This window comes from Urocitellus parryii, chromosome 15, assembly GCF_045843805.1.
Source record: "Urocitellus parryii isolate mUroPar1 chromosome 15, mUroPar1.hap1, whole genome shotgun sequence".
NCBI classification, from domain to species: Eukaryota; Metazoa; Chordata; class Mammalia; order Rodentia; family Sciuridae; genus Urocitellus; species Urocitellus parryii.
Window position 1 is genome coordinate 53,021,692 of NC_135545.1, and position 18,292 is coordinate 53,039,983.

Genomic DNA, 18,292 nt, shown 5'->3' on the forward strand with positions numbered 1-18,292 from the left:
CAGCTGCCGTCCTGTGACAGCCACAGAAGTCAACTTCTTCCTGAAATCCGTTTGCTTGGACATGAGAAACCTGACCTGGACTTTGTCACGAACAGTGGTTGTACGTGGCTTCCACTCTCTCCAATTTAAGTCAGGGCAGAAGGACCAAGAATTCTTAATAAACCCCAACAATATAAGATACTAGTGTGGACATCCATTGTAGGGCACACTGAAAATCATGCCAGGTCGAGAACATTCACCGCCACCCGCCTGGACCCTGAGTGGTATCTGAGTACATGACTGTATTGGTTCCCACAATTTCACACAAGCAGACAGAGATGGGCCTGAAGGTTTCTTAGGAACCACACAGACCTACAGTATTGCTAAAAAGGCCATTTATCAGAAGTTCTAATATATGTCCAGGTGGAGAAAAAGGCTGTATTCTTGGGCCTGCTCACAAAAAAGAGTTGGCCTGGCTGCACCTTTAACATATGAAAAACTCCAAAGTGTTAAAAATGCAGTACGGAACATATGTGGGTGTTGGGTTTTTAATCACTACATTTTAAACGATAGCTTAAAAGGCATTCATGGCCAAAGTCCCAGCTCCAAGCAGAGTTCTAGGCACGTAGTAAACATTCAACAAACACTCGATAGGTGAATTACTGAACAAATGGCTATTTTTAAATAAAATACAAATCCAGCACTTATATATAAGCTCCACAGTTTGTCAGTAAGACCCTGGAGACACAATTTTTAAAACACTGGACTAGAAGACAAGAAAGTGAAAATCAAGGAGGAAAATGCCCTGATCAAGAATTTGAGGATAAGGCAGGCCCCCTTCCTCAGAAGGGGGCATTCCTGGCCCGGCAAAGCCCCTGTCCCACAGATGAGTCCCTAAAGCCTCCTAAGTCACTTATAGAGCAGCACGGTAACAGTCACACCAGGAGATTCTGGGAGTCAAGAGGGTCGGGGAACAGCAGCCATCTTAAGAGGAACCAGGAAATGACAAACCTTTTTAAGGGTCCATGATCAATGGCTGGCCTTCCCCCAGAGAGGGTGACCCGCGGAGGCAGCAGCTCCCACCCACTGGCTAAAGTACTGGCCGCAGGAGCGCAGCACATCGGGACCTCCCACTCACCTGCGCGGGAGAACTCCGGACCCAGGCCAGGCCTGCCCTGGAGCCAGCAGCACACATGGCTGCCTGGGCGCTTCCAGCGTGCGGGCACACCCGGGCCTCAGAGTCCCTGGACACTGGTTGTCGCCCAGAGCTCGTGGCCCTCGGCTTGCTCCTCTTCATACACACACACCAGACAGCAGGGGCTACTGAGAAGCGAGGCACTTAGTGAAGTGATGGACGAGTCAGGAGGACAAATTCCGCTTCAGTCATGGCCACCAAGGTTCTGATGAGGGCAAGCTCATCCAGCACACACTGCTACCAGAGTGACGTGGGGGAGAGGCAGAGCCCTGGCCTCCACACGTGAAGGGACTTGCTGAGCAACAGCCAGCCCGCTCAATATGTTAGAACAGGAGGCTGCTCTGGACAGGAGGCTGTGGGGAGGGCAGGCTGGAACGCGGGCCTGGCCTCGGGTGCTGGCCACAGGTGGAATTTCTTGTTTTTCTGGAAAGCCTCTTGAGGCCTTGCAGCTGACTGGTCCAGGGCCACTGAGATTATCTAGATAACCTCCCTTAAAGTCAACTGACTAAGGACTTAAACCACATTACAGAGACCTCACAGCCATGCCCGGATGAGTGTTTGACCAAAGAACTGGAGATGGGAGGCCGGAACCAGCCCTGCGGACACCTGAACCTGATGGCCACCCTGGCTCACCCACAGCCACCACGGACTGCGTCTCTGCTCCTCCCCTCAGATCAATGCTACCCCAACCACCCCTCATGCAGAGTTCTGTCTCCTCATCCTCAGCCCAGAAAGAACTCTTCCTTGAGCAAATTTCATTTAGAAAGGTTCTGTGGGACTACACATTCTGCTTCATTTCTCCAGTTAAAATTAGTGGAGACCTCAGACCCAACATCGCAGGTCAGCAGAAGGGCCCTGGGGCTTATGGAAAATCACGTCTAAGAACTGAGGTCCAGTAACCCAACGTCTCCACCCCATCTTTAAGTATTCAAGCTCTCAAGCAGCAGAGCATGTGGAGAACGGGGTGAGGTGGCCGACCCCTTCCCTCTCTCCTCACCACGACACCTGAGACGGGAAAGCACTGCCCATAGGAGGCGTCTATATCCACCTTCCCCTGTCCTCGCCAGGCAGCCGCCACCCCCCCCCCCAGGCCCAAGAACACAGCAGTGGCATAGCTGCCTCCCAGGGCTCACCAAGGACCTGCTGGTTATTAGGTCCAAGGTCACTTTGACCACCCCGTCTTTCTCATGTTGACAGCTCCTAAGTCACCTCTAAAGCAATGGTGACAGCGCCACAGTGGGGAATTCTGGCAGTGCTGGAGTCAACTGGACTGAAGAGGGAACAAAGCAGAGCCCTTCACAAGAGAAACTGGGACACAAAAAAGGGAGAGACCTCAAGGCTTCTCAGGAAACCATGGCTTCTGTCGCAGGATGCGACAGAAGATTTCCGTGACAGCAACACCCTTGGTTTTTCTTCTATTGTTCATGTTAATCCTTTGATCTTCTTTCTCTTCCCCATCTCTAAAATGTCCACTTTCCCCATCACCAAACCCCTCCTGACACCCTCACTCTGCTCTTTGGTTCGAGCTGGACCTGTGTGGCCAGGGTTCCCAGCCGCTGTCTCCATGCTCGATCCTGCTCCAGAGCTCTGGCTCCCGGGGCCCACTGTTCTGAAGTCTGAACCTGAAGTTCCACACGCTCTCCTGATTCACTGCCCTTCCGGCTGCCTCTGCACTTGCCCCAAATGCTGCTTCCTCCCTGCAGCTACCAGCCACCCCAAGAACTAACACAGGAAGCTAGAAGCCATCCCCCAAGTCCCGCCTCCCCTCAATCCCACACTGGATCAGCGAAGCTTGATTCAAGAACAGCGGGAAACACAGCGGACAATGACACTTGTATTCAGCCTCCTTTGCAGCTAGGCTTGAGGGCAACCACGAGATCGAGTTCAGGAAATGAGGTGCGAAGACCCTGGGGAACTTGCACACGCTGTCTGTGGAGAGACGACTTTAGCCCTTCCATCTAGAGCTCCAAGGCCACCTTGGCCCCTGACATGACCTTGAGGACAGAAGTCACAGCTGAAGATGACAGAAAAGAGATGAAACTTCAAAGAGCATCACAGCAATCCAGGACTGCCCAACTCCAAACGTTATTTCAAACAAAAGAACAAATCTTGGTTAAGCACTGTTCTTTATGTTTTCTATATTATGCTGTCAAACATGATCCTGTCTGAGATCCCAAACATGCTGATTCTTTTTGAGTCTTTCAATCCCACCCACTTCTCTCCACCCCTGCTGCCACTCCCCTTCATTCAAGCCACCATCATCTCGGTTCTACTGCTGAAAGAGCACACAGTATCAGCCAGTCACCCCACTTCTGGTCTTCTCCAATAAACTACCGTCAATTTCTGAAGGCAGTCTAGAATTATGTGTCAACAGTGTTTAAAATGTTCACATTTTTCAAACTAATGATTTCTCAGTATTTAGCCTGAGGAAAAGAGTAAGATATGCATACAGATTATAAGGTTTATGGATGTTCACAACAGCAAAACTGACAGTGGTTTACAAATGAAAATAATCCAGGTGTCCAACAGGGGATTAGTTACAGAAAAAAATGGCACATTCAAGAGAAAATTAACCTGCCATTAAAAATCAAGCCAAGCATAGTGGCTTGATTTTTAATGGCAGGTTAAAAATCCTGTAATGCCACTGACTCAGGAGGCTGAGGCAGGAGGATCCCAAGATTGAGGCCAGTCCAGGCAACTGAGTGAGAACCTCAGCAACTCAGCAAGACCCTGTCTTGTAATAAAAAATAAAAAGGGTTGGGGATAGATTTCAGTGGTAAACCATCCCTGGGTTCAATCCCCAGTATGTATGTAGGTATGTATCTTTCTCTCTCATATACACGCACACATACACACACACACACACACACACACACACACACACACACAGTACATTTAAATGATTTAAGTGAAAAATAAAACAAGTTATAAATAGCATGTGGCCTATTTTCCAATTTGGTTTTTATTATTACATAAAATATGTACGCTAAACAATTACATCCTTCCTTTGTATCTACATCAAAAAGCTAACATTTTACTTAATTTAGATATCACATTAATACTTACTGAACACAATTATATACTAAGGGCTTAGTAACAGTTATCTTAGGTATTATAACTTTTTACTTCTATTTTTAAAAGATATAACAATAAATATACATTGCTTTTCAAAACTGAAAAGATCTCAAATATTCTCAATAAATCCTGCAGATCTGATCATGCTCAGATCCTAGGTTAAGGTCTTTGACAGCCATCACCTTCTCATGGATGCTCCCTCTCATTCCCCCAAGGCTGGATGAGCTCCTCAACCTGCACCTGGAGAGCCCCATCTTCCCCGGTACAAACCCGGCCCGGGAAACTGCACTGGAAACTTGTTTGCCTCGCTGTCTCCCACTAGACCGGGGCTCCTAGAGGGCACCAGTACCACTTCCCTAGTGCCAGGCATACGTATGGTGATCTCCAAATAAGAAAGGTACAAATGAATGATGGTGCTATGGATTCAGCCACCCTGGACCTCTTCTCACCTTCCAACAGAGACAGAAGAACCAAGATCTCTGAAATCTAAAGGCACCACTGCAATGTCTTTGACCTCTGAGGATCACCAGGCCTGAACTGCTCCTGAGCAACTGGTCAGTCTGTAGGGAGCCACAGCAGCTCCTGTCAAGAACAGTTTGAGCCCCTGAAGAAATGATCTTATGCAGTAAGGAGGGACTTGACATAAAGATCTACTTAAACCAATGCAAACCCATTGGAGATCATTTAAAATAATTTTCAAAAGGAGAGAGACTCACATACCCATTCCATGTTCATCAGGCACCTACTATGTGCCAAAGAATCAATTCAACTCCTCAAATACTCGTGCAGGGATTCAAGAAGTTGGATCCCACACTGTTCTGCTAGTACATGTTTTTTTGTTTTTTGTTTTTGTTTTTTGTTTTTTTGACAGGAATCTTCTTAAACGCGACTGGTAAATAGGGATCGTGACACCAGCCTATTGGTTCAAGTGTGATTCTTCCTAGCTGGTGGACATTTTGAAGCCATCACTGGCGACCACTCTCACAGGAGAAGACTTAACAACAGATGAAGGCCCTAGAAGCAAACGGCAATGCACTCAGTGCCTTCCTTTAACGTGAGTGGTGGCTGATTTGGTGACTTTGAGAGCCCCTTGGGCTTGCCACTATGTTAACCTGCATGGCCAAGCTGCCAGAGCAGAGGAAGAAGCCACAAACCACCTCTCCCCACACGGCTGAGTGAAGAAAGCTGCGCCCTGGACCGGAATGGATTTGTTGGAATAGTCTTTATGAGAAGTGAATGTCCTCCAGAGAGGAGAAGGGACACAAGCTCAGTGTGCCTCTGTGAAGGAGCGCCAGGTGGGGCACGCACCAGCCAGCCAAGGCCCGCGGCCCTGCATTTGTATTAGGCTTGCCTTGGTTTTCAGTGTTCTGGTTACAGGTTGCAGTCTGCTTCAGGGCTGCTTCTCCCATAAGCTCTGTTATTTTTAGCATGTGGTTCTAGTGCACAAGGTGCATATATAGCTCCAGAGTGGAGGTGCCTGTGCTCATCACTGTGGAGTCCATTTTTAACTGAAGTAAATTCTTTCCAACAAAACTCAAACGATTCCATTGTTATTGACTTTATTTGGAATGAAATGAAAGTATTTTATCATTGATGTTACACAATCACACACATAACTACACACAGGCACGTGGAGCTCTCTGTATTCACCTAGTGATAAGGATGCACATCAATCCCAAAAGAAAGAAAGACTGCACATCTTAGAAGCATCTCATCCTTTCAAGTTGGAACTTTGGAAAGCATAAATAAGTTGAATGTTGACACAAAAAGAACCATCGGGCCCATTTCTGTAAATTTCAACCTGGTCAGTGCTGCCCTCTTCCAAGGACCTACAGCTTTCTCTTCCAACACCTCTGCCTACAAAGTGGAGCCCTCCTCCAGTGTCAGACAACCCTCAACACCAGGGAAAGCCACGTGGCTGAAGCTTAAATGCACAGCATCCTTCTTCTCTGGAAGAAGCACACCAGCCTGCTTCTCTGGTAAGACGCGAGACATACTTCCTCCCGGAGAGAGAGTTGAGCCACCCTACACATGGTTTCAAGAGACTGTGAGCAAGAGACATGAAGAAAACAGAGGATGATACTCAGAAGGCCACCTAAAGTGTTTTATTTATACTTAAATCAGACTTGTGCTCAAGGATTCAGTCAATGAAGAACTTAATGTGAAGGAGCTGGGGACCCACAGATGACAAATCTGGGTTTCCTATTCTACTGATGATGTCTTCCTGATACCCAAATGCCTTAGATTGACCAGAATCCTGGGGTTGTCGACTCTCATGCCCACTGGAGCCAGATGAAAAATGTAAGTGTGAAGAAGTACACGGTTACAGAGCATTAGAGACAGTGACAAACTGTCTCTAACTGTCATTAGAGGTCATGACAACCTAGAACACCATCTGAAAGTGATGAAGTTCAGTCTTCTTATCCACAGTGAGGCAAGGTACGCACACACGCGCGCACAACACACACACACACACACACACACACACACACACACACAGAGCCTAGACCTGGCCCCTGGGCTGCCACTTACGATCCCTACATTCAGCAAGATGTAGGCCAGGGCATCTGAAAAAGGAACTCACTTTACAACTAGGCCTATGTCTGACTCCATGGCATTAATCGATATTTAAAAACACCTTCATGTAGTTGATGGCTACAACATACTGGAAGAAGAGGAGGAGGACTCTATTATAGGAGAAACAAGGCAGAACCATCTATCAAGATCCAAAATTGAGGGACCTGAGCAAGATTCTGTCTTCCTTCAAGATCACTCAACAGTGCCATTACATACACAAAATTTTCTTCTTTTGATGTCTTTAAACTCAGTACCTATGTCTTAAAAAAAAAAAAAAGTACTATTTGAGGAACATTTGCTCTGTACAATTGAATTGTCTGAAACACCAAAGAGAAGATGAAGACTCTACAAGTCTTGAAATTCAGAAATCACATCTTCACCATAAAGGGTCAAAAATCGTGTCAGCACAAAGGTAAAATATGTTAATGACAAAGGCAGTCATTCCGAGTCCACTCAAAATGCAGTTTATTGGTTAAAGGTTATGAGAAGCCATTTTATGTACATTCAAGTATAATAGTTAATTAAAGTAACAGCATAATTTAGAATGAGATCTGGTTTTTTCCTTTCAAGATCAGTCATTATACGAGGTATTCCAAGACTTTTTCTTAATCAATATCCTATTTTTATGCATACAACAATGTTACAGTTAGAAGTCTATGTGCTAATGTACACTTAGCAGTTCTTAATTGTTTTTAAAGTTAAATTTGAACAACAAATTAAATTTTCCTCAGTATACGTTATATAATGTAGACACAGGCTATAAAAATGTTGACATTGGTTATATTCTCATAATGCAATTTAGCCCTTTTAGTAATGACTATGCAAATAATCAGCCACAGGAAAACCATTTTACATCTAGTACAATTACCTACTATCACAGAAGTAATTATTATTATTGTCTGCTTATTGAACTTCAATAAGAACTCTTGAGGTGCTAAGATAGTTCAAGGCCGTTGTGAAAATTCCCCTCTTCAGACTCATCTGGCAACTATAATTACCAACGTTAAGGAGGGCAGTTTCAGATGAACATTAAGCAAGAAATTATCCCCAGAAGGTTTGTAAGTTCCAAATTTTAAATGCGGAAACACTGATGGCTGGTGATAGGTCCTCTTAAAGCCTCCGCCATGCAACTTTTACCTGGGCAAGGTCAGCAGCTCTAACACATTGGGCAACAATGGACAGAAAAACTCCATGATCTCAACAAGATTAGTTTTGCCCCTGAACATCTCCTCTTGGCCAAGGTCCTGGTGGGGCTGGTTATACTACAGGAAGTTCAAAATTTCCATTTCACTGTGATTCAATTTGGGTTTCTGGAAATGGCTCTGCCATCTTGAAAGAGACCCAAGAGCTCTAATGGTCCCATTGGTTGTCTCTGCCAAAGTTCTTCAACAAGTTTCCATCCAACTTCATCTTCTCTACCAGTACAGGGATCAGGAAGGCCACAGGGCAGACAAGAGGGCAACTTACATCACTCAATAAGTGCTAAGGCTGCTCCTGGCTGCATATGGGTGAGTGATCCATGACTGGGCCTCACCAAGCCCTGGTTACACAGGAGGCCAAGATGCTAACTTGCCTATTTTCCATTCTTCTCCCACACCAGCCAGCAAATCCATCTGATAAAGTTTGAGCTGCCTGTGAGACTCAGAAGAAAGCGCTCACCATGGGTGAATTACCCCCTCTAGTCTCTCAGCCAGAAGGAGAATCCCACTGCTTCTAGGTTTTTGTCTCAATTCACCCAAAAGTCTTGAAATTCAGAACTCGTGTTAACTGACTTATGTTCAGGGGAGTCCAGGTCCAGAGTGACCCTTGAGCTGGCTCTTGCAGGATCAGCAGGCCTTTTGGTTGAAGATGGCCCATCCGTTGGCTTCTTTATCCAGAACCTTCTCTCGGGAGCCAACCCCTCTCTGCTCCAGGGAGCGCTGCTGGTTTCTTGTTTGGTCCACTTGTCCACGTCCAGAGTTGGTACGTGTGCCGTCCAGGGCTGGTGAAGCCCTAGCTCTCCAGAGGTCACGGGTACCAGGGGTATTTCTACCTTGTTTGAAGGTGCCAGACTACTATCTGCCTTCACCCCTCTGGAACGATTTCAAAATACCTAGGGCTGCCCCCCACCTGCGTGGACCTGGAGTGCGGTATCCGCCGAGGGTGGCGGAGGGTGGCGGGGGCAAGGCTCCCATCCTCGTCCTCTGGCAACGTGTTACCACCCACCTTCGACTTCCATGTTCCCTTCCCTTCCACCGAGGGCCTCCGCAGCGCCCCCTCTCGGCCCCGGCGAGAACGACACCCGCAAGGGCCGCCCCCACGCCCCAGCCCGGAGGGTCGGAGCCCGCGGCGGGGCAGCAGGTGGGGGGGAGGGGCGGGGCCGGGGACCGTTTGGCGGGCGTCCCCCGAGCCCCGCCGGCCGCCCCGTCCGCAGCCCCCGGCCCACCGCGCCCCGCGGGCTCCGCTCGGCCGCCCGCCCCCCGGCCTCCGCGCCCCCGGCCCGGCCCGGCCGCGCACCCCCGCCCCGCACCCCCGCCGGCCGCGGCGCGGCCCCCGCATTCCCGGCACGTCCGGCGCCGACTTTACCTGTACTTTCTGCACTCGGGGCGGCTCGTCGGGCGAGACACCTCCCCGGGACCGCTACCTCCCCCGCCCGGCGCCGCCCGGCTTCCTCCTTCCCCTCCAAGGCCGCAAAGTAGAGGGAGTAAGAGTGTGTGCGAGAGAAAGAGAAAGGCGGCGGGCGCCGGCGCCGCGGGAGGCGGCGGGCGGCGGGCGGGCGGCGCGCCCGGCCCCCGCCACCCTCCGCCGCCGCCGCCGCCGCCGCCGCGGGCTCGGCAACTCCGCTCGCGCCCGGCCCGGCCCGGCCCGGCCCGGCCCCGCCGCCCGCCGCCGCCCGCGGGCTGGGTCCGGCCCGCGCCCCGCGTCCCCGTACCTCGTAAAGGTCCCCAGAAGCCATGCCAGGCTGCGGAACTTGGCTCGCCGGGTGTGCGCGTCTGCTCGCTCGCGCCCTCCGTGCGTGTGCGCGCGGGGGCCAGTGTGCGCGTGTGTGCGCGCGTGTGTGTGCGAGTGTGTGGTGTGTTGAGTAAACTGTGTTTTTGCAGAATGACAGGCTTGGGGGCTGCCTATGCGCAGAATCGGAGCGGGCGGCGGCGGGGCTGGCGTAACCGGCAGCGGCGGCGGCGGCGGCGGCGGCGGCACGAGCGCGGGCAGCAGCGACGGCCGCGCAGCGCGCCCGGGAGCACGGACGCGGCCCGAGCGACGCGGCCCCCGCGACCCGCGACCCGGCGGCGGAGGCTGCAGCCGGCAACGGCTCGCCCCGGCGCCGCCTGCAGGAAGCCGCCCCGCGCCCGCCGCCGGCCCGGACGCTGCTGCCACTGGGCGAGTCCCCGCCCCCCGGGAGCCCGGCCCGGCCCCCGGGGCGGGGGGGGCGGGGGCGGCGGCCCGGCCGCGCCCCGGGGACCGGTCCCCCGGCCGAGCCGCGCCGGGCCCGCCCGCCAACCCGGCCAGCTCCGGGGCCCCGCGCTGGCGGGCCAGGTGGCCTCCGGGCGTGCCTGGCCGGGGCCGCGAAGGGGCGGCCGCCAGGCAGGTAGAGGGCTGCGGCGGCCGGTGAGGGGAAGGACCGCGGCCCGGCTCGGCCGGACCGGGTCCCGACGCCCACCCCCGCGGAGGGCAGCGGACACGGGCTCTGGAGACCTGGCCCCCGGGGACTGCGCGACCCCTCCCTCCAGACTGGTGGGAAGAAGTGGAGGCCACCGAGGAGGAGGGAATGGCCACCACGGGGAGCCAGGACGGCGAGGCCGCCCGGTAACCCCTGCGAAGAGTCCAGGGCTAGGCAGGGCCTTCGTCAGAAGCCCCCGCCCCACCATCCATCCACTTCTCCGTTCATCAACAAACATTTCCCAAAGTCCACCCAACTGCCCCGCAAGGTCCGGGCCCAGGCACAAGCGGGACCCTGCCCACACTGGACTTTGAATCCCAGAGATGAGAGAAGACACGTGCCTGAGGGGAGAATGGTGGTTCCTCCTCTGGTTCTACTAAAAGAGTTCCTACTGTGTGCCAGGCTCCAGAGCCAAGGGACTGGAGGAACTCCCTAAAACCCAAACCCCTTCTTATGCCATGGCTTCCTATTAACGTCATGGGTAATTGTCACCCTTGTGGTTAAAGGCTTCTCCTTATTAAAAATGTAGTTACCTCAGAAGCTGGGCCAGCAGGCTGTTCTGAAATTGGAAGAAAGGTCTTCTTCATCTAGCCCCCTAAAAATGCCCAGCTAGGCACTGTCCAAATGGGACGTGGATGTAACATCCTCCGTGGGTCATTTCCTATTTGTGAGCCTATGGGCAGATCATTTGGTGACTTCTCTGTAAATAGGCAATGATAACAGGCACCTAAGATGAAGTGAGATTTAAATAAGAGAATCGTGGGCCTGTCTGCTCCTGTGGGATTCAATAAAGAAAATTTATGTGTAAATCTGCACCCTGAACTGCCCCCCTGGAAAGTGAAATGCCAAGGAGGTCGGAGGAATGGTTTAGTCCAGAGATTGTCAACCTTCTAAGTCACCAAATCTTTCAATTAAAGAAAATTCCTTGGAGTCTAAACCACAAAGTTTTTATGTCTATCTCATTCCAGGACATGAGTTTGCAGATACTGTTCCCACTGCTAGAATGTCCTTTCACACAGTCCATCTGGGAAGCTTCCCCAGGGGCTGGGTGGTCTGCCTATCACACTATCACTATTGCTGGTGGAGAGTGGTAGCAGATGAATGCTTGTCAGGTCATCCCAATACAGCAAGTTGTAGTCCAAGTCCTAATTAAAATCCCATACTAAAATGGTGAGGGGGAAATGGTGGGAAGGTGTGGAAATAAATTAGAAAGCACATTTGGCTTAGAAACTGTGGAATTGGTTATAGCCATTCTCTTCTTTGTTCATATTGATATTTTTCCAATGGTCATTGTTTTAAATAATCACATTAATAATCAGCAGTTCTCTATTTGTAGTGCAGCAAAACAAAGTTTAATGATCTTCAATTTGTTCTTGGAAGTAGATGCACCACCATAGTATGTGCGCATAATTTGGAAGTAGAAGACAAGAAAGGAAATGGGTTTGGAAATAATATTCTCAGACAAATTTAAATATATAACCAGTAGTCTAAAAGAATACCAAAAACTGGGCTTGTGCTAGCAAATACTCCAGAGGAATGTGAGTGACATTTGGGAAAGAAAAAAACAACAACCCTAACCTAGACAACAGTTGTTTACAGAGTTCACAAAAGGGGGCTCTGACTGTGGACGGCATGCCTAGGGAGCATTTCACAGTGGAGGTAGACCGAGGTGGGTCTTGAAGACTTAAGGGGGGAAAGAAGTAAGGGTGGATGGCAGGTGGTTCTGCAGCAGGAGAGGTGTGCGAAGACTAAAACATGAATCTGGACGCCACAGCCACTTGGATATTGAAGGTGACGCATCTTGAACACTCAGCAGTGGAAAACTGAATCCATCACAGGCGCGTGGCAATCAAGAGTGTTCTTTGGAAAACAAATCCTAGACGAAATCTGAGACATCCACTACAGGGGTTGAGGTGAGAGGCAGGGAGACTCATTGCCATGGTTCCTGGTGGTAGCAGTCAAAATGAAGAAGTAAAACTGGATTTGCGAGATGTCCAGAAAGGACCCAGCTAACATTCATTTGTTACTCCACCTACCTCCATGAACCATTTGATCCAGATCAACAGGACTTGATGACTAACAGGATGTGTGTGCACGGAGGACTGGGGGAGGGGTGAGCCACTAAGGAAAGGAAGGATACACAGATGACTAAGGTTTGAAACTGAGCGACTGAGCCACCCCCACCCCAGCATCACACTTTTCTGAGTACCCCCAGACCATCATTGGCTTCTAGGAAAGACAGATGCTTCCTGAGGGACGAAGAGGGGAAAGAGCTTCATCTGTGGAAGCCAACCAATGGATGGTGCTGCCCCCGGTTCTTCAGGTGAGGGGGACTCTCATTGCTCCTAGAATGGAAGGTAATAACCATCTTTCACAAACTGTGGTAGACTCTTCATCCTGACCACAGCTGGAGGGCAAGTGGTAAAACAGAGTTTATTGACTCCTACAGATTGTAAAAAGATGAACTTGCTCTCAGGAATGGCTGGATTTCAGGTCTCAAGATATGCAAGATGGCATCTCTCTGCTTGATTCTGCTTGTTGGCACTTCAACTGTTGAAGATAGGCTTCTTTTGCCACTGAGAATACAGCACTTGGTAGCGCAGAATCTGGGCTTGTGCATTATGTGGTATTTATAAGTCCCAGGGAAGGGCTCTTCTTGGCTCATACACTCACACTTTGCCCAATCACCGTAGTTGAACACTGATAGTACGCAATGACTGGCCAGGCTTAAGTCACAAGCCCACCTATGGAAAATAATTCAGTGATTGAAGCTTTATCAAAATTGCATCATTGAAAGTAAAGATGAGCAGAAGCTCAAGGGTATGGCAGAAGGAATACAGGAAAGATAGGTTCCCGTTGTATGCTTGCACAAACCTGGGATGGATGGGAACTCAGAAGCTAAGTTATTAGCTGCCTACCATGGCCTTGCATTAAAGCAAAGACTAGCCTGTTTACTTTCCAAGGAAATATTGAATCCACTGCCCTGGCTGGCACTAAAATGGGGCAATATTTTCCTTCTGCTATTGAGATGTAATCTTGACCTTGTGTGGTTGAATATTCGGGCTGTAGACTCACGTTGACTGGGTTCTAATTCTTGCATCATTTCTACTAGCTGTATGGTTCAGGGCTCTTCATCCGTCTGTCCTTCCGTTTCCAAATGTGTTTGTTATTTATTGTGACAAATTATTCCCAAAACGTACGACAAAAGGAGGGCTGGGGTTATGGCTCAGTGGCAGAGCCTTCGCCTAGCACGTACAGGGCCCTGGGTTCGATCCTTAGCACCACATAAAAATAAATAAATAAAGATACTTTGTCCAACTAAATATGCTGCTAACTGATAAGACACCAGCATCCATGCTAAGAAGGCTGCTTGCTGCTGGTGATTGAAGAGCTGGGATGTCTTGGGATCCACAGCCCTCACCTTCAGGTGAGAAAATGAAGACTCAGGTTGGGCAATCCTAGAAAGAACAGTGAGGAATTTCGATGTCTTTGAAGATCTAATCTTGGGTGCCAAAGACTGTCACTTCCACCATATTCTCTTCTTTAGAACAAAGCCATTAAGCCAAGCTCACATTCCAGAAGAGGCAAATTAAACTACCTTTTAAAGAGAGAATGGGCATAGAATTTATGGGAAGCTTTAAAACTGCAGCAATACTTGTATTTGTGCGTGTGTGTATTTAAAACTGCAACAATACGTGTGTGTGTGTGTGTGAGAGAGAGAGAGAGAGAGATATCTCATAGAGTTATTCAGAGTATTAGATGAGAAAATTCTCCAAAGCACCTGCCACTAATAAAGGTTCGTATGGCACCTATTACAATTGCTACAACAGCTACCATTACTAGTTTCAAACTTGACATGTGTCACTAATATCCTTGAATGTTCAAGTTTCCTATAGAATAGCATGAAACCAAATAAGACCTTCAAAATGAATATTGTTTCCAAGCCATGGAGAAATTCTTGTTACCAATTAAACTATTTTCAGCATTGATTTTAAAACAGCTTACTTCCATAATGATAACTGAAGTCAATGCATACTTCATATGTTAGGTCTTATTCATGCTAAACAAAACAAATAGCACCTTGGCCTCATGGAGCTCATAGTACAGTGGAGGATAAAAATCAAGAAAACAAAATATATGCGCAATATGCTATTTTTTTTCTAGTAGTGATAAGAACCAGGAAGCGTATGCTGGGAGGGATGGGGGGATACTGGTTTAGATAAGGTTCTTCAGCAAGGTCTCACTAAGGTGGTGACATTTCAGCAGAAACCTAAACAATGTGAGAGAAGGTACAAGTCAAATCAAAGGGCAGAAGGTGTCAGAAAGAGAAAATGGCAAGGGCAGAGCCCGGGGACTGGAGAAGCTCACGTGTTCAGGGTCCAGCAAGTAAGCCAGTATGGCCAGAGCCAGAAAGCAAGAGAGAGCCCAGGAAGAAATGGGCCAGAGCTAGCAGGGGGCCAGGTAGGCCAAGGTAAAGAACTGGGTTCCTCTAGTGCAAGTAGAGGTCCTTTAGGGTGGGGTGAGTGGGCACCCTGACCTGATCCCAGGTAGGGAATGGAATGAAGAGAGAGGAGAGTGATGCAGGACACCATTGCTGAGGTCCCCATGCGGAGCCCTGGGGACTGCAGAGGAAACCATCAAGATGGAGAGATGTGGCAGGATTTCACACGGGATGATACATGATAGGAGGAGAGAAGAGGAATTCAAAGTTTTGGGCCATCATCTGGATAAATGGAAGTGATATTCACTGAGGTCGGGAAAGGGGAAGACATTTGGTAGATGGCACTAGGGCTGGGTGAGGAGGAATCAAAAGTTCAATTTCAGAACTTGTTAATTATGAGATAACTATTAGATGTCCAAGTGGAGGCGAGGAGGATGAGTCAGGAACCCAGGTGGGACACGTCTGTGACAATGGTCAGCCTATGGACGGTACGGAAGGGGCCAGCTGAGCAGAGCTGGGGGAGGAGAGGGCCTAGGGTAGAGCTCTAGCACACTAGCATTCAGAGTTAGGAGGAGGGAGAGGACACACCGGGATCTGAAGAGGAGTGAAGGAGGTGAGAGGGGACCAAGAGAGTGTACTGCTTCAGATCCAAATGAAAGAGAGCAAGACAGGTAGTTAAAGGCCAGGGGGAGGCTGGATAAGAAGGGGACCATGAGATTTGACCCCAAGGAGCCTGGCTCGGTGGTGCAGGAAGGGTTGAAAGCTAGGCTGACCCGAGTTAAAGAGAGCTTTGGCAGAGAGGAAGTGCAGATGGTGATCGCAGGTGATTCATTTGAGGCCTTTGGCCACAAAGAGCAGAGAAGTGGGTCAGTAGGTGGAGGGGGGCGAGGGATGCGGGAAGGATTTTTAATATAGAGCTATGACAGCATGTCCGTACAATAGCAGGAATGATATAATACATGTGGGGAAGTGGACGTGCAATCCAGAGAATTACAGGAACCGAGTCCGAACATTCCAGTAGAGAAGAGATGCAAAAGGCCCAGGAGGAGGGACTGGACTTAGAAGGAGAGTCCATCTGTACTGCATTGAATTCTCTCCTCCCAAAATTCACATCCACCCAGAAGTTCAGAGCAGGACCCTATTTGCAGATAATCGTTCTTTAAATTGAGCTCATACGAGATTAGAATAGGTCCTAATCCAATAGCCAGCATCTTTATAAAAACAGAAAATAAAGACAGAAACAGAGAATAAGACGTGAAGACAGAGGCCAAGACGGGAGGGATGCAGCTACAAGCCAAGGGATGGCAAAGACTGCCAGTAGCCACCAGAGGCTAAGAGAGAGGGAAAAGAGGGCTCTTCTCCAGAGTCTTTGGAGGGACCATGGCCCTGCCAACACCTTGACTTCAGACTCCCAGTCTCCAGAACTCTGAGTACATTTTTATTGGTTTAAGCCATCGAGTTTGTGGTCATTTGTTATGGCAGTCACAGGAAACTAATACGTCATCCACCCGAAGAGCAAGGAAGGCCAAGAGCATGATTGCAGGTTGCAGTGCTCTCTTATTATTTATATATTCTCCTTAAAATAAGTCACGAAATCAGTGGATGGTGACGAAGAAAAAGAAAAGGTATCAGAGAGGGGACTGAGGTTTTCCTGGGACAATACTGGTTTGGTCTATTGTCTCTTTCCCCTAAAACTCTCAATAGCACCTCCTTTCATGACCAAAGGTGTCCAGATTTAGACAATTTACGAATGAATGGTTCCCTAGTGTTGGATATCTGAGGACAAACTAAAAGATGTGAAAGTCGATGTGGAGGAGAGTGGCTTGACCAGGAAAATAGAGCAGCACCGCAGGAAGGTGCCTTCTCCCCCTGGATATCTGCAGTCCCACGTGAAAAGTCAGAGCAGCCGGACCAGAAATCGTGGCTGTGATTTTCCCACTCACATGCACTTGTTCTGGGTCAGGCTGGAGGAGGAGAGGTCTGGGGTTCCACAGGAAAGAGGGACAGGAGAGTTGAGAGTGTGGAGGGAAGGACCCCACGTGGTGGATTGATGGTGACAGGAGGGAGGGCACGGCTCGGGGTGGAGCGGGTCAGGGCGAAGCTGTCCATCAGTGGATTGGGAGGAGGATGGCGGGAGTGGGGCCACAACAACAAGAAGGACACCCGGAACAGCCCTTCTGTCAGTACGAGTGGCTGCCAGGCTGCCACTCCTGAGGGACAGCCTTGAGCTGCGTGCTTTCCAGATGTGACCACCTTTTGTTTTCTTAATCCTTCAGCCTCCCTCACCCGTCCTGCTGTCCCACCAGGAGGGACACAGGATTCCTGTTCCCAAACCTGAGGGTCTGAAAGACAGAGAGTGAGTTTGGGGTGAAGCCAGGGGTCGAAAATACTGCAGCTATTGGGGCAGGTAGGAGGTTGAGAAAAGAGGAGGTGGGCAGAAAGGAATGACCTCCAGAAACCCAGTCCAGATGACCTTGACCTTAATGAGGGGGAAAAGAAAGTTGTGGTGCCATCGGTGGACTCCAGGGGCTTCTGGGGTGGGAGCTTGGCATCCCTTCTGAGCATTGTAGGTGGAATTCCCCGGTGTGACATGTTGTATAGTGTTCATCTCAACAAGGCAAGAGACACTGTCCCCATTTTATAGATGTAAGAAGAGAAGTCCATGCCCCGCCCGCTTCGGGACACGCCAAAGACACAGGTGGCTCCAAAATGAAATAGAGGAATACACACACAGATAACACGTAAGCACACACTACATTAGCTGTTAGAGTGATAAAGTTACTCAGGCATCCAAGAGCTTCTACAAAACTCCTCTGTACACTGGGGAGAAACTGGGCGTGAGAAAGGCAGAAGTGTCTTAGTATTAGTAGGATCATTTTGACCACATGGATCCCTGAAAGAGTTCCAGGGGCCCCCAAGTTTGCCTGGACCACTCTGAGAACTGCAGTTGTACAAAATTACCAACAAGTATTGTGAACTATTGAATTAATGTCCAATCTCCTCAGTTGTCTCAAAAATACCTTTTGACAATTGATTTGTCTGAATCAGGTCTAAACATCCATACATTTGTTTGCCATATTTCTCAAATCTTTGTAATTTTTAAGTACTGTCCTTAATCTTCTTTTCCTTTTTTATTTCCTTGCAATTTATTTGTTAGAGAAACTTGATTGTTGCTGGTATAATTGGTGTAATTCAGCATGTTCTTCTAGCCACACTGGTGGCTAGACTTGGAAGCTTGATCAGACTTGGGGTTATTGGCAGGGGGCCACAATGCTCCAAAGTGGGTGTTGTGTGCTTACATCAGAAGCACTTCATGTTGCTTGACTTTCTTTTGTGATTTCAGCAGCCACTGATGATCCTTGCCTAGACTCATTTTTTTTTTAATTGG

The 18,292-nt window shown here is 49.3% G+C and overlaps 1 protein-coding gene across 1 annotated transcript in view; it reads right to left on the minus strand.

Moving 5' to 3' along the window:
* The window catches only part of Cdyl2 (chromodomain Y like 2), a 168,115-nt gene extending 158,162 nt beyond the window's left edge, over positions 1-9,953 (minus strand). The window contains exon 1 of the mRNA XM_026393010.2: positions 9,738-9,953. Coding sequence (XP_026248795.2) covers positions 9,738-9,761 — 24 coding nt within the window. The 5' untranslated portion in view covers positions 9,762-9,953. The remainder of the gene's footprint in view (positions 1-9,737) is intronic.
* Between the last annotated feature and the right edge of the window lie 8,339 nt (positions 9,954-18,292).